This window comes from Giraffa tippelskirchi, chromosome X (genome assembly GCF_054371585.1).
Source record: "Giraffa tippelskirchi isolate mGirTip1 chromosome X, T2T-mGirTip1v1.2.pri, whole genome shotgun sequence".
Lineage (NCBI taxonomy): Eukaryota > Metazoa > Chordata > Mammalia > Artiodactyla > Giraffidae > Giraffa > Giraffa tippelskirchi.
Genome location: NC_137289.1, coordinates 32,414,281 through 32,437,399, shown reverse-complemented (window position 1 = coordinate 32,437,399; position 23,119 = coordinate 32,414,281). Strand labels below are relative to the sequence as shown.

At 44.0% G+C, this 23,119-nt stretch overlaps 1 protein-coding gene across 1 annotated transcript; it reads left to right on the top strand.

Annotated features, from left to right (window-relative positions):
- Window positions 1–530: 530 nt before the first annotated feature.
- Window positions 531–20,780, top strand: LOC145536212 (uncharacterized). The gene is made up of 4 exons (XM_081565067.1): window positions 531–874; window positions 1,039–1,429; window positions 16,883–16,928; window positions 20,149–20,780. Exons 1-4 carry the CDS (start codon window positions 769–771, stop codon window positions 20,476–20,478), a joined length of 873 nt encoding a protein of 290 aa, XP_081421193.1. The 5' UTR covers window positions 531–768; the 3' UTR covers window positions 20,479–20,780.
- Window positions 20,781–23,119: the final 2,339 nt, after the last annotated feature.

The following is a 23,119-nucleotide window of genomic DNA, read 5'->3' as shown; positions in this document are numbered from 1 at the left end:
TATGGCAGACTCGGACTTCAGCCTCACTGCAAAAACTCAGAGCAAGCAAAGGCCTAGCTGGTTCACTTATACACGGGTTTTTTTCTGTAGACACACAGACGGCCCTCCATATCCGTGGGTTTCACATCTGCAGATGCGGAGGGCCCGCTATGGGACTCGAGCATCCGCAGATTTTGGTATCCTCGGCGGGTTCCAGAACCAATCCCCGGCGACACCAAGGGGTGAACATATTAGTTTGATTGCTTCTCCTTGCTTAGTACTGGCTGCTGGATATGGCGGGCTGAGCCAGGAGCTAGTCCCCAAACGTTTCTCCAAGGTCTACGGAGCGAGGGTGAGGGCCCGTTCTTCCCATCCACAAATCAGGCACAGGCCCTCGGTCTGGGAAGACGCCGGACCAAGTGCGCAGTACTTGGTCAGCTAAGTTGCAACTTGGGGGCCTGAGTTCTGCTCTCACTCATGCTCCCTACCAGCGCCCCCTGTGGTGCGCACCTAGAATTGCCCCCCATACCTCCTCCCCCCTCCCTCCCCCTGCCGCCAGGACCGCCAAGCTCCTGCCGCATGCGCACTGCAGCCGACCCAACCCCCAGCAGCCGACGATAAACCCCCGGAGGGCGTCTATCCGGACTCTAGTCCTGACCCGACGCCAGTGTAGCCCTAACGGTGCCGAATCGCGGGCCGCCGCTTCTAGCCCTGAGTCTAGAGCCGGGATCTCGGGAGACCCAGGACAGCCTCCGCTGAAGGCACAGCCTCCTGGACAGCGGTCGGAACATGAAGCCTCAGCCGCAGCGTGGCCACAGTGCCCATAGCGACACCGACGCGGTCGTTGCGGGCTTCCTCAGGCTGGGGGTCAAGGACAATTGGGAAGAAGTGCACGGTCAGTGGCAGGCTGGGCACTCGGTTCAGAGGATACCGGGAAACGAATTTCCCTAGGGAGGGGCGAGCAGGAGGATTCCTCCTCAGACGCGGCGGGTTCCCTCCTCTTCCTCAGCGGGCTCGCTCGACGGCCTGACCTTTGTCTTCGGGTTTCTTCTCTTGCAGAGGCTGAGCCCGCGAAGATCTCGCTTCCTGGAGAAGAGGGAGAGGAGCCGAAGGCTCAGTCCAAACCTGAGCAGGGAGCAGCCGCGGAGGGGAAAGAGGCGGGATACGAAGAAGGAGAAGAAAAGGAAGGCGGCAATGTGGCCGCGGGAGATGCGGGCCCCCCAGACGGGGGAAGCCGCTACGCCAAGGCTGAGATAGACGCTGAGGCGGGCGCAGGCGGCGGCGAGGGCGGAGAGAAGGGCGGGGAGGAGCAGCGCCGGGGAGCCGCCATCGAGGTTTGGAGGGGGGCAGGCAGGCACCACCGAGTCTCCCGGCCCACCTTCACGCTGGAGCAGATGCGGGAGCTGGAGAGAACTTTCCAAGACACTCCGTATCTCAGCGTGGCCATGCGGTAAGCGGGCGGCTCCGGGGGCGCGGGCTGAGGCGAGCGGGTCCCTGTCCTCAGCTCTGGAGTTGAAAACCCCAGGGCCTGGGGCGGGGGCTCTGCCCGGTGGGAATCGAGTCAGTATTAAGGTGGGGAGTTTGAATAAGTCATGTCGGGAAACTGTCGGCCCATAGTTAACAAATGAGTCGCTGGAGGTATGGTGGAGCACGTGCGCGGTTGGATTCTACTTTGATTTAAAATATTGGTCATCAGTTATTCATGGATTATATTTGCGTTAATGTAAATACTACATTGAATGTGAAAGTGAAAGTCGCTCAGTCGTGTCAGACTCTTTGAGACCCCACGGACTGTATAGTCCATGGAATTCTCCGGGCCAGAATACTGGAGTGGATAGCCGTTCCCTTCTCCAGGGGATCTTCCCAACCCAGGGATCGAACCCAGGTCTCCGGCATTGCAAGAGGAAGCTTTACCTGCTGAGCCCCCGGGAAGCCCAAACACTACGTTAGAACATCCTTTGTCTTAATTACTGAATTTTTAGTTACCCTTAAAGTTTGTGCCGGAGGTAGAATTGTCCCTAAAGCAAGCCACAGAGTGGAGAATGAATGGATTGCTGAGTGTCTGAATGCAGAAAAGATTTTAAAAGCTATCATTTACATTGTACTTACTGTGTTAAGCACTTGCCCTAAAGGGTTTCCTACAGATTGTCATTGAATCTTCACAACCCTATGTGAATGTGGCAGCTATTGTTTTTTTATCCCTGCTTGACCTGTTAGAAAAACTGAAGCCCAGAGACGTGAAGAGACTTGCCCAAGATCCACACAGCTCGAATGTGGCTGAGATTTGATCCTAGGAGGCTGTTCAGTAGGCAAGGCCAGAGGTGATGGTGTGGTAATGGATAGAAGTGAACAGATTAAAGAGGTATTTAGCAGGTAAAATTGATAGCGATTCATGGTAATTTGGACATAGGAGTAAAGGGAAATGATTAAGAAAAATATCTGAATTTCTGATTTGCCCAACTGAATGGCTGGTGGAATACTCAATGAGCTAGGGAATATTGAAAGAGTGACAGAAGCTTGCAAGAGACAGAGGAGGACTGATTGGAGAGGCTGTAGGCAAACCGTTTCATGGAAACCTCCATGGTGGTAGGAGATGAGTTAATGAGAAAGGATGGTAAATAGCATCAACTTTGGCTCAGTATTTTCTGTTCAGTTTGATTACTCCAAGTTCGGTTGGCTTTTGCTGTGTGATAATTCTAAGAATCAGCCCAATTTCTCCCTTTCTCAAGTGTCAAACTCAAGATGCCCCTTGATTTGGGTGTCCAGAACTGCCTATATCTCATTTATACCTTTTGACTGCCTTCACCCAGTTCCCCCACCTGACTCCCTCTGGTAACCACCAATCTAATCTCTTTTTTTTCAGTTTGATTACTTTTGAAGTGTAACTGACCTACAACAATATGTTAGTTCCTGTTATGCAACCTAGTGATTCATTATTTCTAAATTTATTTATTTATCTATTTTTTTACTTTACAATATTGTATTGGTTTTGCCATACATTGAGATGAATCCGCCATGGGTGTACCATTATTTCTATACATTTAAAAATGATCACCATAAGTCTGTCACCATAAAAGATATTATATAATTATTGACTATATTCCCCACACCATACATTTCATACCAGTTATTGATTTTGTAACTGGAAGTTTTTACCTCTTAATCTCCTTCCCCTATTTCTCTCCTCCCCCCACCCCTCCTTTCAGACAACCACCTGTTTTTTTCCTCTGTATCTATAATTTTGTCTCTGTTTAGCTACGTTTTTTCATTTGTTTCACTTATTAGATTCCACGTGTAAGTGAAATCATACAGTGTTTGTCTTTCTGCCTCTGATTTATTTCACTAAATATAGTACTCTCTAGGTCCATCCACATTGTTACAAATAGCAGAATTTCATTCATTTTTATGACAGAAGTATTCCATTGTATATATATATATATATATATATATATATATATATCACATCTTCTTTATCCATTTATCTGTTACTGGGCACTTAGGTTGCTTTCATCTTTTGGCTGTTGTAAATAATGCTTCTATGAACATTGAGGTGCAGATATCATTTTGAATTACTGTTTTCGTTTTCTTTGATATTTACCCAAGAGTGGAATCGCTGGATCGTATGGTAGTTCTAATTTGAGTTTTCCTGAGAAACCTCCATACTGTTTTCCATAGTGGCTGCACCAGTTTACATTCCCACAGTGTAGGATTCCCTTTTCTCCACATCCTTGCCAACATTTGTTATCCTTTTGATGATAGCCATTTGACAGGTATGAGGTGATCTCATTGTGGTTTTGATTTGCGTTTCTCTGACGATTAACAGTGTTGAGCATTTTTTTTTCATATGTCCGTTGGCCATCTGTGTATCTTCTTTGGCAAAATGTCTATTCAGGTCTTTGCCCATTTTTGCGTTAGGTTCTTTGTTTTTTGATACTGAGTTGTATGAAGTGGCGTGAAAGTCACCCAGTTGTGTCCGACTCTGTGACCCCATGGACTCTACAGTCCATGGAATTCTCCAGGCCAGAATACTGGAGTGGGTAGCCTTTGCCTCCTCCAGGGGATCTTCCCAATCCAGGGCTCGAATCCAGGTCTTCTGCATTGCAGGCAGATTCTTTACCAGCTGAGCCACACAAGGGAAGCCTAAGAATACTGAAGTGGGTAGCCTATCCCTTTTCCAGCAGATCTTCCTGACCCAGGAATAGAACCAGGGTCTCCTGCATTGCAGGTGGATTCTTTACCAACTGAGCTATGAGGGAAGCCCGACCTGTTTTTATAAATATTGGATATTAACCCCTTGTCAGTAATATCCTTTGCAAAAATTTTCTCCCATCCAGTAGGTTGTCCTTTTGCTTTGTATATGGTTTCCTTTGCTGTGCAGAAGCCTTTAAGTTTAATTAGGTCTCATTTGTTTGTTTTTGCTTTTATTTCTTTTGCCTTAGGAGACAGATCCCAAAAATTATCGCTGTGATTTATGTCAAAGAGTGTTCTGCCTATGTTTTCCTCTAGGAGTTTTATAGTATCTGGTCTTACCTTTAGGTCATTGATCCATTTTGAGTTTATTTTTTAATGTTCTGTGAGAAAATGTTCTAATTTCTTTTACACGCAGCTGTCCAGTATTCTTAGCACCACTTATTAAAGTGACTCTTTTCCCTATTGTATGTTCTTACCTGCTTTGTCATAGAGTAATTGACGGTAAGTACTTGGGTTTATTTCTGGACTCTCTAGTCTGTTCTAGTGTATGTGTTTTTAATGCCAGTACCATACTGAGGTGTTTTTTTTTTTTTTTTTTTTTTGGCCGCACCCCATGGCATTCAGAATCTTCTCTGTCCAGGGATGGAACCCAAGCCCCCTGTAGTGAAAGGGCGGTGTCAGGTGTCTTAACCACTAGACTGCCAGGGAAGTGCATTGATGACTATAGCTTTGTGGTATAGTCTGAAGCCAGGGAGTGTGAGACCTCCAGCTTTGTTCTTTTTTCTCAAGATTACTTTGGCCATTTGGGGGTCTTATGAGGGTTTCATATAAATTTCAGGATTATTTCTTTTTTGGGTGAATTTATTGTAGGGTGAACAATGTCATATATTCCACTTTTTTGTAGGTACTTTTTGTTTTTTAGTTAATTTTCATTGGAGTATAGTTGCTTTACAATGTTGTATTAGTTTCTGCAGTATAGCAAAATGAGTGAGCTATACATATACACAGCCCCTCTTTTTTTTGATTTCCTTCCCTGCCATGTATTTTGATAGGAATTGCATTAAATCTGTAGATTGCTTTGGGTTTTATGGACATTTTAGCGATATTAGTTCTTCCAGTCCAAGAACATAGATTATCTTTGCATTTCTTGGTATAATTTTTAAATGCCTTCAGCAGGGTTTGATGGTTTTCAGAGTATAGGTCTTTCACTTGGTGAAAGTGTATTGCGCTTCCTTTGGTGAAACCAAACCTCCTTGGTTATGATTATTCTTCGGTATTTTATTCTTTTTAATGCTATTTTAAATGGGATTGTTTTCTTGCTTTCTCTGATAGCTTATTATTAAGTGTATAGAAAAGCAACACATTTCTATATATTAATCTTGAATCCTGAAACTTTACTGAATTCATTTATTAGTTCTAATAGACTTTTGGTGGAGACTTGAAAGTTACCTTTTTTAAAAAATTGAAGAATAGTTGATATACAATATTACGTAAGTTTTAGGCGTACAACATAGTGATTCACAATTTTTTTTGATTTCAAAGTATTTATTTAGAATTGTGTTTTTTAATAAAAACAATAGTATCAGAATATCACAATAATATATTTATCTTTGTGAAGAAAATTTCTGCATTAAAAAAATGAACAGTTTTATATACAAGCCAGTTAAACTATCATTTCTGTTTTTATATTTACTGCTACATATTGGGCAGAATCAATATATAACCATACAACAGAGTTGATGATGATGTCTAAAGATGCTTCTAGGGCAAAGATATGAAGACATAAAACTCTATATCAAGTTTAGATAATTGCAAAATAGAATTAGGAGCTTATTTTTATAATACCATTGGAAGATTATAGCTTACACAAAGGCAGCAGCAACTCTGATATGGAGGAGAGGACATATTTGAGAATTATTTAAGATTTAGGTGACAATATTGTAGTGGATATTAATGGAAAGACAAAAGAGATAATTTAGAGAAACTCTCAGAAATATGGTACTCACATAGCATGTGAAAATAACAAAGCCAGATATAATCAATGATTGTAACCAGATTATGATCATTATAATCAGATATAATTTATATTACATAGTTGTCATATGCATCTAGCACCATTATACTATATGTTATATCTTGTAATTTAATATCTTACAATTTCATGAAAGAGTTACTGTTTTTTTTTTATTTTATTTTTTTTTCAGTTTTTTTCTTCCAGGTATATTAGGATAAAATTGACATATATCACTGTACAGGTTTAAGGTACACAGCATAATGCTTTCACTTATACACATCATGAAATGATTACATGTTCACAATAAATGTAGTGAACATTCATCATCTCACATAGATATCAAAAAGTATTTTCTTCCTTGTAATGAGAACTCTTAGGATTTATTCTCTTAATTTTCATATACATCATAGGGGAGTATTAACTATAGTCATCATGTGTATACTACATCACTAGTACTTATTCTTCTTATAACCAAAAGCTTGTATCTTTTTTTTACCCAATTCAGCATAATTAAGATTTATACAATTTTCACACAACAGTTTTTTAAAGTTAGATAGATGCTATTGTCCCATGATTCCAACACTAAAAATATGAACGAGAACACACTGAACATCCTTATTCTTGTCCCTTCCTTTTCCCAGTAACTCATTTCTGCTCTCTCAGACAGCCATCTGGACTCATTTCTTTACATCCTTCTAGAAAAGGATGTCTCTCATCCTTTTTTCCCGCAAACCTTTTTGCATCGTCACTCTCCTGAGGAGGCTTTGAAGACATTTCTTCCTGATTATTGGCTCCTCCTTTAATTTGAATACACAGGTATACTGTGTATCTGTTTTTGTACTCTACATATAACTGTGCTCCTTACACAAAAATATTCAGATTCCTCCCACACAAGAACCAATTTTTACCCCTTCAGTGGTGATATCACCCCCAACAAGAATGCATATTCCATAGCTGTTTCGTGCAAATACAAGTAAATACAAATGCATTTTATTTTCCTCCTTTCACACAGATGGTACCATACTACACACATACTAACCCGTGCTTTTTTTACTCAAAATATCTCATGGTAATATTTTTATAATATTTTATTAAAAATATCCCCATTGTTTTTAATGGGTGCATAGTATTTAATTTTATAAATTTAAACTAACTTACTAAGATAATTTAAACTTATTTAATTCCAGTGATGGATGTTCAGGTTATTTCCAATTTTTTCTGCTTTAAAAAAAAACATGTTACAATGATTAGGATTATACACATCGAATATTGGGATCTGTGGTAGATTAAAGATGTCACGATTTCTCTGACACAGCAAAAGAGACACAGACATAAAGAACAGACTCCTGGACTCTGTGGGAGAAGGCGAGGTCACAAATTTTAAAGGTTGTACTCCACTATAGTTCTTATGAAATATTGGCTATATTCCCTGGATTGTGCCATATATCCTTGTAGCTTATTTATTTTATAGATGGCGGTTTGTACTTATTAATCCACTACCCCTATCTTGTCCCTCTCTCCTGTCTCTCCTCACTGGTAACCACTAGTTTATTCTCTATATCTATGAGACTTGTTTCTTTTTTGTTATATTCAATAGTTTGTTTTCATTTTTAGATTTCACATATAAGTGATATAATACACTATTTGCCTTTCTCTGTCCTACTTATTTATTTCATTAAGCATAATACCCTCCCAGTCCATCTATGTTGTTGCAGATGGCAAAATTTCATTCTTTGTCACGTTGAGTAGTATTCTATTGTATGTCTATACCTTATCTTCTTAATCCGTTTCGAAGGCAATGGCAGCCCACTCCAGTACTCTTGCCTGGAAAATCCCATGGATGGAGGAGCCTGGCGGGCTGCCGCCGGCTGTGGGGTCGCTAAGAGTCGGACACGACTGAGCGACTTCACTTTCACTTTTCCCTTTCATGCACTGGAGAAGGAAATGGCAACCCACTCCAGCGTTCTTGCCTGGAGACTCCCAGGGACGGTGGAGCCTGGTGGGCTGCCGTCTATGGGGTCGCACAGAGTCAGACACGACTGAAGCGACTTAGCAGCAGCAGCAGCAGCATGATGATGGACACTTACGTTTCCTCCATATCTTGGCTGTTGTGAATAATGCTGCATGAACACGGGTGCGTGTAGCTTTCTGAGGTAGTGTTTTGTTTTGTTTCCAGATATATGCGCAGGATTGAAATTTCTGGGTCATGCGGTGGTTCTGGTTTTAATTTTGTGAAGAACCTCATACTGTTCCCCGCAGTGGCTGCACCGGTTTACACTCCCGCCAACAGTGCGCAAGCGCTCTCTTTCCCCGCGTGCTCTCCAACATGTGGTATTTGGAGTCTTCTTCTTGAGAGCCATTCTGACCTGTGTGAGGTGACATCTCATTGTAGTTTGGGTTTGCATTGCTCTCGTGATTACTGATGTCTGTTTCATTGAGGTGTAGTTGATTTCAAATATTCTATGAGTTTCAGATGTGCAACATACTGACTGAAAATGTTTATAGATTATCCTTCATTTGAAGTTATTATAAGATATTGGCTATATTCCTGCTGCTGTAAAATAAATACATCCTTTTTAATTTTCCAATTCAGTTTCATCACTAGTAATTGATCTGTTCAAATTTTCTATTTCTTCTTGCTTCAGCCTTGGGAGACTGTACATGTCTAGGAATTTGTTAATTTCTTCTAGGTTATCCATTTTATTGATGTCTAAATAATTGCTCATAGTAGTCTCTTATGATCTTTTGTATTTCTGTGGTGTTGATTGTAACTTCTTTTTCATTTCTGATTTTATCGATTTGGACCCTCTTTTTTCTTGATGAGTCTGGCTAAACATTTATTAATTTTATTTACCTTTTCAAAGAATCAACTCTTATTTGCATTGCTATTTTATATATTTTAAAATCTATTTCATTTATTTCTTCTCTGATCTTTATGATTTCTCCCTTGTACTAACTTTGGGTTTTGCTGGTTCTCCTTTTTCTAGTTCCTTTAGGTGTGCGGTTAGGTTGCTTATGTGAGATTTTTCTTATTTCCTGAAGTAAGCTTGAATTACTACAAACCTCCCTCTGAAAACTGCTTTTAGTGTATCCCATAGACTTTGGATTATTGTGTTTTCATTTTCATTTGTTGCTGGATTTTTTCTTTATTTCATCTTTGATTTCTTCAATGACTTATTCATTGTTCGGTAGCATTTTGTTTAGCCTCCATGTGTTTGTGGTTTTTTTTGAAGTTTTTTTTCCTTGTAGTTGATTTCTAGTCTCACAGCACTGTAGTTGGAAAAGATGTTTGATACCATTTAAATTTTCGTAAATTTATTGAGACTTGTTTTGTGGAGAATGTTCCATGTACACTTGAGAACGCGTTCAGTTCAGTTCAGTTCAATTGCTCAGTCGTGTCTGACTCTTTGTGATCCCGTGGACTGCAGTATGCCAGGCCTCCCTGTCCAGCGCCAACGCCCGGAGTTTACTCAAACTTATGTCCATTGAGTCAGCGATGCCATCCACCCATTTCATCCTCTTTCATCCCCTTCTCCTCCTGCCTTCAATCTTCCCCAGCAACAGGGTCTTTTCCAATGAGTCAGTTCTTCCCATCAGGTGGCCAAAGTATTGGAGTTTCAGCTTCAGCATCAGTCCTTCCAATGAACGTTCAGGACCGATTTCCTTTAGGATGGACTGGTTGGATCTCCTTGCAGTCCAAGGGACTCAAGAGTCTTCTCCAGCACCACAGTTCAAAAGCATCAATTCTTCAGCGCTCAGCTTTCTTTATAGTCCAACTCTCACATCCATACGTGACTACTGGAAAAACCATAGCTTTGACTAGACGGACCTTTGTTGGCAAAGTAATGTCTCTGCTTTTTAATATGCTGTCTAGGTTGGTCATAAGTTTTCTTCCAAGGAGCAAGCATCTTTTAATTTCATGGCTGCAGTCACCATCTGCAGTGATTTTGGAGCCCCCAAAAATAAAGTCTGCCACCGTTTCCACTGTTTCCCCATCTATTTGCCATGAAGTGATGGGACCAGATGCCATGAACTCAGTTTTCTGAACGCTGAGCTTTAAGCCAACTTTTTCACTCTACTCTTTCACTTTCATCAGGAGGCTCTTTATTTCTTCTTCACTTTCTGCCATAAAGGTGGTGTCATCTGCATATCTGAGGTTATTGATATTTCTCCTGGCAATCTTGATTCCAGCGTGTGCTTCCTCCAGCCCAGCGTTTCTCATGATGTACTCTGCATATAAGTTAAATAAGCAGGGTGACAGTAAACAGCCTTGACTTACTCCTTTCCCAATTTGGAACCAGTCTGTTGTTCCATGTCCAGTTCTAACTGTTGCTTCCTGACGTGCATACAGATTTCTCAGGAAGCAGGTCAGGTGGTCTGGTATTCCCATCTTTTTAAGAATTTTCCAGAGTTGCTGTGGTCCACACAGTCAAAGGCTTTGGCATAGTCATTAAAGCAGAAATAGATGTTTTTCTGGACCTCTCTTGCTTTTTCGATGATACAACGGATGTTCGCTATTTGATCTCTGGTTCCTCTGCCTTTTCTGAATCCAGCTTGAACATCTGGAAGTTCATTGTTGACGTACTGTTGAAGCCTGGCTTGGAGAATTATGAGTATTACTTTCCTAGCGTGAGAGGGGAGTGCAATTGTGTGGTAGTTTGAGCATTCTTTGTCATTCCCTTTCGTTGGGATTGGAATGAAAACTGACCTTTTCCAGTCCTGTGGCCACTGCTGAGTTTTCCAAATTTACTGGCATATTGAGTGCAGCACTTTCACAGCATCATCTGTTAAGATTTGAAATAGCTCAACTGGAATTCCATCACCTCCCCTAGCTTTGTTTGTAGTGATGCTTCCTAAGGCCCATTTGACTTCGAATTCCGGGATGTCTGGCTGTAGGTGAGTGATCCACACCATCGTGGTTATCTGGGTCATGAAGAACTTTTTTGTATAGCTCTTCTGTGTAGTCTTGCCACCTCTTCTTAATATCTTCTGCTTCTGTTAGGTCCATACCATTTCTGTCCTTTATCGAGCCCATCTTTGCATGAAATGTTCCCTTGGTATCTCTAATTTTCTTTCTTTTTTTTTTTTTCAAATACCCCAAATAGTTTTATTTTAAACATTTACCCATTTAAACTGTGCTAACTTCTGATACATAGACAATGGTATCTACTTAACTGTATATGCATACATGTATAAATATATACATAATTCCTACATATGGTAATATTTTGAGCTTCACCTATGAAATTAATTTCAATTGGGGTCAAACGTTTCATCTTTTGCAAGACACCTAATTTGTTCATGAAAATCTTGAATCCATCTGAGGTAAGGAAGAGAATCTCAGATAGGACTGGGGTATGGGATGGGGATGGTCAGACATGCCACTAGACCGTACAGGGTGCACTGCTGCAAATCAGAAAAAGAAGCCACATCATTTGGCCAGGCACCAATAAACTTGGCTTGGTGAATGGAGCAGGATTTCACTCCCAACCCCTGCCTCAGCCAGATGCCCTGCACTGGGTGCAGCCTACATGTAGGTGGCAGTCCTAGAGAGACAGCTCAGTGGTGGTGCAGGCAGATGGTGATCTGGCCACGCTGCACAGCTCCATTCCTTGATAGACTGATTGAATTTGTCTGAAGCAGTTTGGTTGGGTAGGGGGTCTCTTCTTCTCACCACTTCTGATGATTCAGCTGAAGAAGGAGATCACCCTGATGGAAAAAAAGTCCATTTCTCAGGTTCAAGTTCGCAGACAGGTGTGCGGCCTCCAAGAGGGCTTTCATGGTTTACTTTCAGAAAATTGCTCAATGTTGATTCTTAAAAAAAGTATATGCTGTAGATCTGGTTATAGATGAGCTTGCTATTTCCCTACTGAGCTCAGGACTGGACTCCACAGTCCAGCAGATTCTTCTCAGTTATTCTGTCACCTCTTTCGGGAAAAACCTAGTTCCACTAGCAAATCCAGGCCCTCCCGCAGCCTGCTCTTCCTCACTTTCTCTCGGCGCCTCCGCTCGGGGTCGTGCGGAGGGGCTGCGTGAGGAGCGAGGAGCGGACGGAGAGCCACCGGGCGGCGCGCCCCGGTCCGGAGGGGGACGGGCCGGGGGGGACCAGAGCCGTGCACGGCCCCCACCTCACCCGACCCGGGCGGCGGGCCAGGCGGCGGCGCGGACACCCGCGCCCTGGAGGCTGGCTCCGAGGGCTCCGCCCGCCGCCGCGGCCCCTCCCCGCCGCAACCTAGAGGCCGCCGGGCTCTAATTTTCTTGAAGAGATCGCTAGTCTTTCCCATTCTGCTGTTTTCCTCTATTTCTTTGCATTCATTGCTGAGGATGTCTTTCTTATCTCTCCTTGCTATTCTCTGGAACTCTGCATTCAAATGGGTATATCTTTCCTTTTCTCTTTTGCCTTTCGCTTCTCTTCTCTTCATAGCTGTTTCTAAGGCCTCCTCAGACAGCCATTTTGCCTTTTTGCATTTCTTTTCCTTGGGGATGATCTTGATCCTTGCCTCTTGTACAATGTCATGAACCTCTGTCCATAGTTCATCAGGTACTCTGTCTATCAGACCTAATCCCTTCAATCTATTTGTCACTTCCACTGTATAATCCTAAGGGATTTAATTTAGGTCATATCTGAATGGTGTAGTAGTTTTCCCTACTTTCTTCAATTTAAGTCTGAATTTGGCAATAAGGAGTTCATGATCTGAGCCACAGTCTGCTCCTGGTCTTGTTTTTGCGGACTGTATAGAGCTTCTCCATCTTTGGCTGCAAAGAATATAACCAATCTGATTTCGGTGTTGACCATCTGGTGATGTCCATGTGTAGAGTCTTCTCTTGTGTTGTTGGAAGAGGGTGTTTGCTATGACCAGTGCGTTCTCTTGGCAAAACTCTATTAGTCTTTGCCCTGCTTCATTCTGTACTCCAAGGCCAAATTTGCCTGTTACTCCAGATATCTCTTGACTTTCTACTCTTGCATTGCAGTCCCCTATAATGAAAAGGACATCTTTTGGGGGGTGTTAGTTCTAGAAGGTCTTATAGGTCTTCATAGAACCGTTCAACTTCAGCTTCTTCAGCGTTACTGGTCGGGGCGTAGACTTGGATTACTGTGATGGTGAATGGTTTGCCTTGGAAATGAACAGAGATCATTCTGTCGGTTTTGAGATTGCATCCAAGTACTTCATTTTGGACTCCTTTGTTGACTATGATGGCCACTCCATTTCTTCTAAGGGATTCCTGCCCACAGTAGTATATATAATGGCCATCCAAGCTAAATTCACCCATTCCAGTCCACCTTAGTTCACTGATTCCTAAAATGTCGACATTCCTAAAATGTGAACGTGTATTCTGCTGCTTTTGGATGGGATGCTCTATGAGTCCATTAAGTCTAATATGTCACTTGAGGTCAGTGTTTCCTTATGGATTTTCTGTTGGATGATCTGTCCGTTGATGTAAGTGGGGTGGCAAAGTCCTGAATGTGATGCTTACTGTCAGTTTCTCCTTTATGTTTGTTTGTATGTACTGTATGTATTTTAGGTGCTCTTATGTTGGCTGCCTATATATTTACAGTTGTTACATCTTCTTGAGCTGATTGCATGTTCATTATGTAGTCTTTCTTTGTCTCTTGTTATGGTCTCTGTTTGAAAGACAAGTTTATCTGATACAAGTGTTGCTACCCCAGCTTTCTTTTGATTGACATTTGCATGAATACCTTTTTCCATCCTCTCTCTTTTTGTCTGAGTCTTTAGATCTGAAGGGAGACTCCTGTAGGCAGCATGTACGTGGGTTTTGTTTCTGTGTCCAGTCAGCCACTCTGTGTCTTTTAATTGAAGCGTTTATTCCATTTATATTTAAAGTAATTATTGGTAAGTATATATTTACTGCCATTTTGTTAATTCTTTTCTTTTTGTTCTTTTCTTCTTCTTTGCGCTCTTCCTTTGTGATTTGATGGCTTTCTTTAGTGTTATGTTTGGATTGCTTTCTCTTTTGTTGTATGTGTGTCCATTATAGATTTTTGGTTTGTGGCTACCATGAGGTTTATATAGATAGTGTTTTTGGTTATACTTACGTATACATGTTGTGTATATGTATTCTTTTTCAGATTCTTTTCCTTTACAGTTTATCATAAGATAGTGAATAACCTTCCCTGTGCTATACAGTAAATCCTTGTTGTTTATCTATTTTATATATGGTAGTGTGCATCTGTTAATCTCATACTCCCAATTCATTCCCCCTCCTCGGTTACCAGAAATATGTTTTCTACGTCTGTGAATCTGTTTCTGTTTGTAAAAAAGTTCATGTGTACTGTTTTTTTTGAATTCTGCATGTAAGTGATATCTTACGGTGTTTGTCTTTGTTGGAATTAATTCACTTAGCCTAATACTATCCAGGTCCATCCACATGGTTACAAAAGGCAGAATTTCATTCTTTTTATGGCTGAGTAATATTCCATTGCATATACATACCACATCTTTATCCATTCATCTGTTGATGAACACTTAGGGTGCTTCCATGTTTTAGCTGTTGTCAACAGTGCCACTATGAACATCGGTGTGTGTGTATCTTTTCTAATTAGAGTTTTTCTCTTTTCTAGATATATGCCCAGATGTGGGATGAGCAGTGTTGAGAATCTTTTCACGTGCCTGATGGCCATCTATATGTCTTCTTTGAAGAAATGTCTGGGCGGGCTTAATTTCCAAAATACAGAAATAGCTCATACAACTTAATAAAAACAACAACAAAAACCCAACCCAATCAAAAAATGGGCAGAAGACCAAAGGAGAGATTTCTCCAAAGAAGACACGTGTGTGTGTGTGTGTGCGTGTGTGTGTGTGTGCGGGCACACGCGCGCGCAGTTGTGTCCAACTCTTTGTGACCCCATGGATTCTTGGCTTGGAAATTCCATGGACAGAGAAGCCTGACAGGCTCCAGTCCCACACATTCACAATGAGTTGGACACAGTAGAGCACATGTGTGCACACACACACATACATGTCTTCTTTGGAGAAATGTCTATTTAGTCTTCTCATTTTTTGATTGGGTTGTTTTTTGTTGCTGTTATTGAGTTGTATGAAGTGTTTGAAAGTTAAGCTCATGTCGATTGCATCATTCACAAATATTTTCTACTATTTCGTAAACCCTATGGACTTTCGTTTTCTTTATGGCTTCCTTTGCTGTGTAAAAGCTTATAACTTTACTTTTTACTCTTTTCTTATTTGTATTAATAGCCTTTTTCTTTTTTGCTTAGAGAAGTTCCTTTAACATTTCTTTTAAAGCATGTTTTGTGGTGTCGAACACTTTGCTTTTGCTTGTCTCTAAAAGTCTTTATCTCTTCTTGAACTCTGAATGATAGCTTTTCCAGGTAGAGTATTCTTTGTTGTAGATTTTTTCCTTTGATCACATTAAATATACTGTGTCACTTCCTCCGGTCGTCAGAGAGAGCTATATGCTCCAGGGGTGCTTTCTGTATGGGCTGCATGAGCCCTTCTGTTGTGGTGGGCTGACTACCATGGGTGGACCCCAGGTCTGTTGGTTACCAGGCGTTGCCTAGTGCAGAGGCTGCTGGCCCCACTGGTGTTTGGGGCTGGGTCCTGGGACCTCTGGCGGGCAAGTCTGGTTCTTGGGTGACTGGGGACTCAGGAGGTCCTATGGCAACTGACTTGTTGGTGAGTGAGGCTGTGTCCCTGCCTGGCTAGCTGCTTGGTTTGGGGTGTGTCGGGATTAGTGCCAATAGACTGGTGGGAGGGCTGGGTCACAGTACTAATAGTCTAGAGGGAAGATTTCAAAATGGCCCTTGCCAGCAGCAGAGTCCTCACGGTCCAACGAGCACCTTAAACTGGCTGCTGCCAGCGTCTTTGTCCCCAGGGTGAGCGGTAGTTGTTTCCTGCCTCTTCAGGAGATTCTCCGGATCCACAGGCAGGTCTGACCGAGGCTCCTTTCAAATCACTGCTTCTGCCCTGGGTCCTGGAGCATGTGAGATTTTGGGTTCATCCTTTCCGAGTGGAGTCTCAATTTCTCACAGCCCCCGGGTCTCCTGAAAGGAAGCCCTGCTGGCCTTCAAAGCCAAATGTTCCGAGAGCTTATCTTCCCGGCTCAGGACCCCAGGCTAGGAAATCTAGTGTGCTCAGACCCCTTGCTTCTTGTGGTAAATCTCTTCAATTATAATTATCTTCCTGTATATGGGTTGCCTGGTGGCTCAGATGGTTAAGAGTCCCCCTGCAATGCGGGAGACCTGGGTTCGACTCCTGGGTTGGGAAGATCCCCTGGAAGAGGGCTTGGCAATCCACTCCAGTTTTCTTGCCTGGAGAATCCCCATGGCAGAGGAGCCTGGTGGGCTACAGTCCATGGCATCGCAAAGAGTGGGACACCGGTGAGCGACTAAGCACTGCACATATGGGTTTCCGACCTGTGGGTGTGAGTCTTGACTATACCCCTTCTCCACCCTTCCTGTCCATCTTATCGTGTTTCCTTCTTTATAGCTGTAGTTGTGGAAGATCTTGTCTGCTCACCTTTCAGGTCATTCTCATCAAGAGCTTCTCTGTATATAGTTGTAATTTTGGTGTGCCCAAGGGAGGAAGTGAGCTCAGAGTTTTCCTATGCTGTTATCTTGGCTACTCTGAATAAATATTTTAAATAGTGAGAAATGTACAACATACATTTCATTTCATGCATAATGTCAAATGCTGAATGTTTGTAATTATTCCCCCTCAGACAGGAGCTTGCAAGACGCATGGGAGTGACTGAAGATAGAATGCAGGTGAATAAACTGGGAAAAAGCACTTTGGCGTAACAGCTCTTCTAAAACCCACTTCAGGAACTGGATACCTTGTCCTGGACATTCTCACGTTGGTTTGTTTTTGTAGCCTTCACTATGTTTGGGAAGTAAGATTGGAACTTCTGGGGCTTTGGGAACTTCAGTAAAGTAAACTCCTTCTAACACTGATATCCTTTAGGGGCAATTCTCTGTGGACTCATGTTGGGACTGAGTCTGACTTAGGAATTATTCAAATTAATGCACCAAATAGCTGGGTTATAAGGGGGTCCACCCCTTGAGTGGCAACTCACTCCAGTATTCTTGCCCGGAGAATCCCCATGGACAGAGGAGCCTGGTGGGCTACAGTCCACGAGGTCACAAAGAGTTGGACACGACTGAGTGACTCAGCACACAAAGGGGGTCCAAGTATACTAAATTATCTAAAATACGTAAGCCAGGCATCAGCTCTTTCTGCAAGGAGTGAATTTTCAAGTATTCAGGCATTTGGGTAAGGGAATAATTCACCTCAGGACGCAACATATGAGCAACAAATGTACGTTTAGTTTAGCTGAGACTGATGGGGAGGGGGATAATTTACAATTCCAAGTGCCCGATCCTCCTGCTGTTGTTCTTGTGTGTTTGGTAGAGCAACGCAGGAGACACAAGAGACGGGGGTTCCATCCCTGTTTTAGGAAGACCTCCTGGAGAAGGAAATGGCAACCTGCTTTAGTATTCTTGCCTGGAAAATACCATGGACAGAGGAGCCTGGCAGGCTCTCTGGGGTCGCAAAGAGGCGGACACAACTGAGCAGACACATACTCACACTCACTCAGAGCAGTGTAGAGTTTCAGCTGTAAATTTTAATTTTCTGAAATTGTTTGATGTGCAGTCTGAAAACTTTGCTAACATAGTCGGTTGTGCATTATGATGGAGATGGAGGAAAGATGTGCGACCCTTAGGAATTTGTCTAAATATATATATTAAAATAAGTTGAATAAATTTCCACTGACCTAGAAAGGTGAGTTTGAGAAAATTGGACACTATCAATATATTTATTGGAGATACTGCATATATGCAACATTATGAAACTGCCAGATGTATCAGTGAATATTATTTTGAGCAATTTCTAATGGCTAAGGATTTTTTTCTGCCCTTTTCGTACTATTTTCAGGGATTGGTTTTGAAGAATCTCTCTCTGATGGCCCACGGTCCATGGCTCCAAGCCAGTAGCTTACTTGTGTTAATTCGAAGTACTTGCCCATTTACTTAGATGGTAACGACTACTCGGTACCTCAAGGCACAGAAACTGAATAGTTGTTTTTAGAACAGAGTAAGTTGTATCAAGGGAATATTTTTTTAAAGTAGAAAATTAAGGAAGGAAGGAAGAAAAATCAGGAAGGTATTATTATTCACTTTGCTGCAGAGCCCTTGTGTGAGGGTGGTGATGGATGCGGGCTGCAGACCTGGTTGGGGTGGGGAGGTCTGGAAAGCAAGGCTGGGAGCCTAAGGCCAGGGACTAGGATCACAGTCAGGTCTGGCCAGGGCTTGGGAGGCCCGGGCCTCTGCTCTTTCATGCAGGCAAAGCAAGCTCACTGGGAAAGAAAACCTGAAGTTTTGGTGACATGCTTCTCCTGGGTTTACATAGTGGTCTCTTAGTGGAGCTCTGAAGGGAAAAGGACCCACAGGAAACAACTAAGGGAAAAGAGAGAATGTTCCCACCTATTTCCAAATTCTATGGCACGAATTTCCCAAAGAAATATTTAATAGACATCTCCCCTTGTTTTCACACACAGCAAGAGTTACTCTATGAAAGCAGTACTGGGAATATGGAAGTAGTAGCCGCCAGAACTTCAGTTAGCCAGTTTTGCATTTTGCTTATCTTTATGCAGATTTGATCCCTGGTACACTCTATCTCCCCCTTCAAAAGGAGCTCTATTAATCTGGCTCCTTAAGACTACATATTCATGCATCAGAAGAGCCCAGATACTAAGGATGGGAGAGGAAAAATGAGGCGGTAGAGAGAGGAGGCCCTTGGTTTCATGTAAAATTTGCGGTGTGAAAACATGCAAAACTATTAAATATGATGTAATTCCAATAAGTGGGATGCTGAGGGAGCAGTGGCACCCACAGCACAGGTTTTTCTTTCAGTTGTTAAGAGTTGGCTCATATTTCAGAAGGAGCCATTTTGTGAATCCTGACCCGGATGGTTGTCGATTATCTTCCTAATATGCAGGTTGCACCCTCTTGCCTTAAGCATGAGGGGACGATGGGGCCCTGCTGGTTGAGTGGCAGCACCTAGAGAGCAGGGCCATGCTGGGAACCAGAGACTCTGGTCCAAGGCCTTGCAGCCACACTCAGAGCAGAGGGAGCTGACTGGGTCCTGAGCGCAGGCAGGTTTGGAGGGTGGGACAGGCTGGAGAGTGCAGAACTGAGAAAGACAACAGTGGTTGCCTCCTCCCCCCGCCCCCATCTCTTGGCTGGCCAAGATTTAAGAATGTCGGTCAATTTGGGCGAAGTTTGTTCCATGGACAGAGGAGGCTGGCAGGCTGCAGTCCATGGGGTCGCCCAGAGTCGGACAGGACTGAAGCCACTAAGCAGCAGCAGCAGCAGCAGCAGTCTAAACCTCTCTGATCTGCAGTCTAGTACTAAGGCGGTGTCCAGGGCTTCAGCTCCACTGGTGTCAGCAGACGAGCCACAGAGTGCCTGGGCCCCCACGACCAAACCTCCCTGGCAACACCAGCTCTGTCTCTATGACCGTCGCATCGGTCCCCGAGGACAGCTTTTATTTACAAATCCAGCCCGCGCCTATTGATTATTTACTGTGCACCAAAGATGGGTCATTCAAAATGGGTCCCGTTCCTCTCAGTATGATTTTAAAAGGCACCCACTTTATCCTGTGCTCAACTTCCCCCATCACGAAGGCGCACCTGCCTAGTGAGTGGGGTTAGGGGCAGGAATAGTAATAGGTGGGGGGACAGACGAGGCCATAAGCCAGTCCAGAGCCAGGCACATCGTCGGTGCTCATTTGCTGGGGGTGGGGTGGGGGACTGATGGCAGGGCCTTTAAGTAAATGTCCTAAAAACTTTTAACCAGAAGGAAATAGCTTCTTCTCCTGGTGCAGTTTCCCATCTTCAAGTCACCAAGATTTCCCCGCTCTGTTTTTTCCTGTCTGACATTAAATGCTCCATGTACTAACGCAGCCCGTTTTTCTCTCTGATTGGAGGTGTGGTTTAAGCATAGAAGGACCATGTGGAAGAAATGCCAGAGAGCACTGAGGTTCAGAGGTGCACCCCTTCGGCTCCCGGCCTACCCTGTGGTCAGCAACTGGGGTGGACCCTGCATCACCATCCTCATTCAGGAGCCAAATTGGAACTGGGTCCTTCTGGAGCCGATGCCCCTGGAGCTGATGCCCATGCTGCCCATGCCCCCCATGCTGCCCATGCCCCCCATTCCGCCCATGCCCCCCATGCTGCTCTTGCTGCCCATGCCGCCCATGGCCCCCATGCCCCCATGCCGCCCATGCCCCCCATGCTGCTCTTGCTGCCCATGCTAACCTTACCCCCTTTGTTTCTGCCTCCTCTGCCCTGGATTCCACCACCCTCCGTTCACTCCGGCCGCCCTCACAGGGCCTTTCCTGGTCCCCTACCACCAGTGGCCTTTCTGTAGCCCCGGTTCCTCTTGAATGGTCTCTCTGACAGCTTTGGCGAAAGTGCCTTTGAGCCAGAATGAAGTTCTGATACCTCACCATCAGGCACACAGTGCCTGCCAAGTGTGTTAAATACAAATGCTGAGTCATTGACCCACTGTTTTAGGGCACGTTTTCTGTATTTTCAATAAAGTTGTGAATTCTCTGCATATTTGTTCTGTGTGTCACATAGGTTAGTGCATCTGATGGAAACTGCTGAGCCACAGTCACCATCAGTAGGCCACGCACATCTCCGACGTTTCCCAGGTGCCCAGGAGGAGTGTACACAGATGCATCCGTTCTCTTCCACCCTCATCTCCAACACCCATCCTCCCCCCTCTCTGCCCCACTGGGACCACCGAGATGTGCAAGACGGGTGGCGTGAGTCTCCAAGGGAGGAGAGTGTGTTCCCAGGCAGGCCTGAGCCACATTCATGGTGACGAGGTCAGAGGCAAGGACCCCAAGGGCCACTTCTACAGGGGCAGCTCATAGGGCTTTATGGAGAAGAGGGAGCTGGGTGTTAACCTGATTCTCTCATAGTTCTGTTCCCCGCTTTCCCTTTTGTGGAGGGTATGTGGGGTTGGGGGCGGCGCAGATAGAAACCACTCTAGTGGGAGGGGGAGTTCCTGGCTCTGTAGAGGAAATGCAAGAGGAGACTCTGTCTAGGCCAGTGTAAGACTCTTCCCTCTCCCTCCCCTCTCCCAGAGGTGGAAACCATAGCCCTCCCTCCCCAGCTCAGAGCTGATCATGTGGCCTTCAGATATATCCTGTCACCTTCAACATCCTGGAGAGAACCTGGGTTCCAGCTAATTTACTACTGCAAAGAAGGCTCTTGGTTGAGTGCTGCCTGAAGCCAGGAGGAGTGGTCCCTGAGCACTGATGCAGGATAATCACATTATTTAAAAGAAGCAGGAAGACCTTGCCTTTCTTCTTCAAATGGAATTCCCAGGTAGAAACCACCCAGGAAAGGGTTTGTGAGGAGAAGGAGAAGGCCCTCAGCCAAGTTCCCCTTGTAGCTGGGGGTTGGGGTGGAGGAGGGGGTCATTTGCTGGCAGAGGAAGAGAGTCTTCTCCAGTTGCCTATCCCAGAGGAAGGAGGGACTGAAGAATGGGGAGGGGGAGCATCCAGGCACAGAACCTTATGGAACTGGCTCTCCCCAGCCCTTGGCCATGCCACTGTGCCCAAAGAAAACCGCAGTAAACTCTGGATTTAAAAATACCAGCATTGGGACTTCTCTGGTGGTTCAGTGGCTGGGACTCTGCACTCCCAATGCTGGGGGCCCGGGTTGGAACCCTGGTCAAGGAGCTGGATGCCACACACAGCAGCTAAGAGTTCACATGCTGCAACTAAAGAGCCCACATACTGCAATGAAGATGGAAGATCTGCCCTGCCGCAACAAAGACCCAGTGCAGACAAATAAATAAATAGAATCTTTAGAAAAACCAGATTATTTCTTCTCTTAAAACAAATAACAACATTGTGATGGCTTCATGGTTTTGTATATATGTCCAAACGCATCGAAATGTATATATTAAATATGTGCATTTTTGTATGTTAAGTAACAACAAGCTGAAGTAAATACACAAAACCACAGTAAAGGTTTTGGTAAGTTGGTAAGTTTGGTAAGCTCTGGCACATTAGTCATATAGTAACTTAATCCTTCAAAGAATGACCTACTTGTTCACTGGGTCATTCTGTGTCTTGACTTTTGGTAAAACGATGGCTTTTGATGAATTGACTTGGAGCCAAATCCAAGATGTCTAAGGCCAAGCCAATGAGGCAGGGTGTTTATTTATGGAAAGGTCTTATTTAGAACTCCCTCATGGAGCCCAGGCTCCAACATGAGAAGGAAAATGCTGGGATTTTTTTCTCACATATGACTGAGACAGATCATTCTTGAGCCTCTCTCCTAAGGGCCTTTCCCAGGTGGCACTAGGGGTAAAGAACACTCCCAGAGACACAAGAGACTCGGTTTCCATCCCTGGCTCAGGAAGATCCCCTGGAGGAAGGCATGGCAACCCACTCCAGTATTCTTGCCTGGAGAATCCCATGGACAGAGGAGCCTGCTGGGCTACAGTCCATGGGGTCACAGAGAGTTGGACAGGACTGAATCGACTTAGCACAGCAACATGCCCTGTCCTTTCCTAGTTCCTTTTCTCCCTTTACCTTCCTGAGGAGAGGCTATTTGGCTGAATGGCTGTGCAAGGTCAGGAGCACGGTCAAGTTTGGGCTCTGGGTGATGAATGGGGAGAACCACTGCAGATGATTTTTTAAGAGTCCTCCCTTACTAACCCTCAATACCTTAGTGAAGGTAGGATGCATGGAGAGAGGAACATGGAACCATATGGTACCATATGTAAAATAGATAGCCATTGGGAATTTGCTGAATGACTCAGGGAACTCAAACAGGGGCATTGTAACAACCTAGAGGGGTGGGATGGGGAGGGAGGTGGGAGGGAGGGGACATATGTACACCTATGGCTGATTCATGTTGATGTTGGGCAGAAAC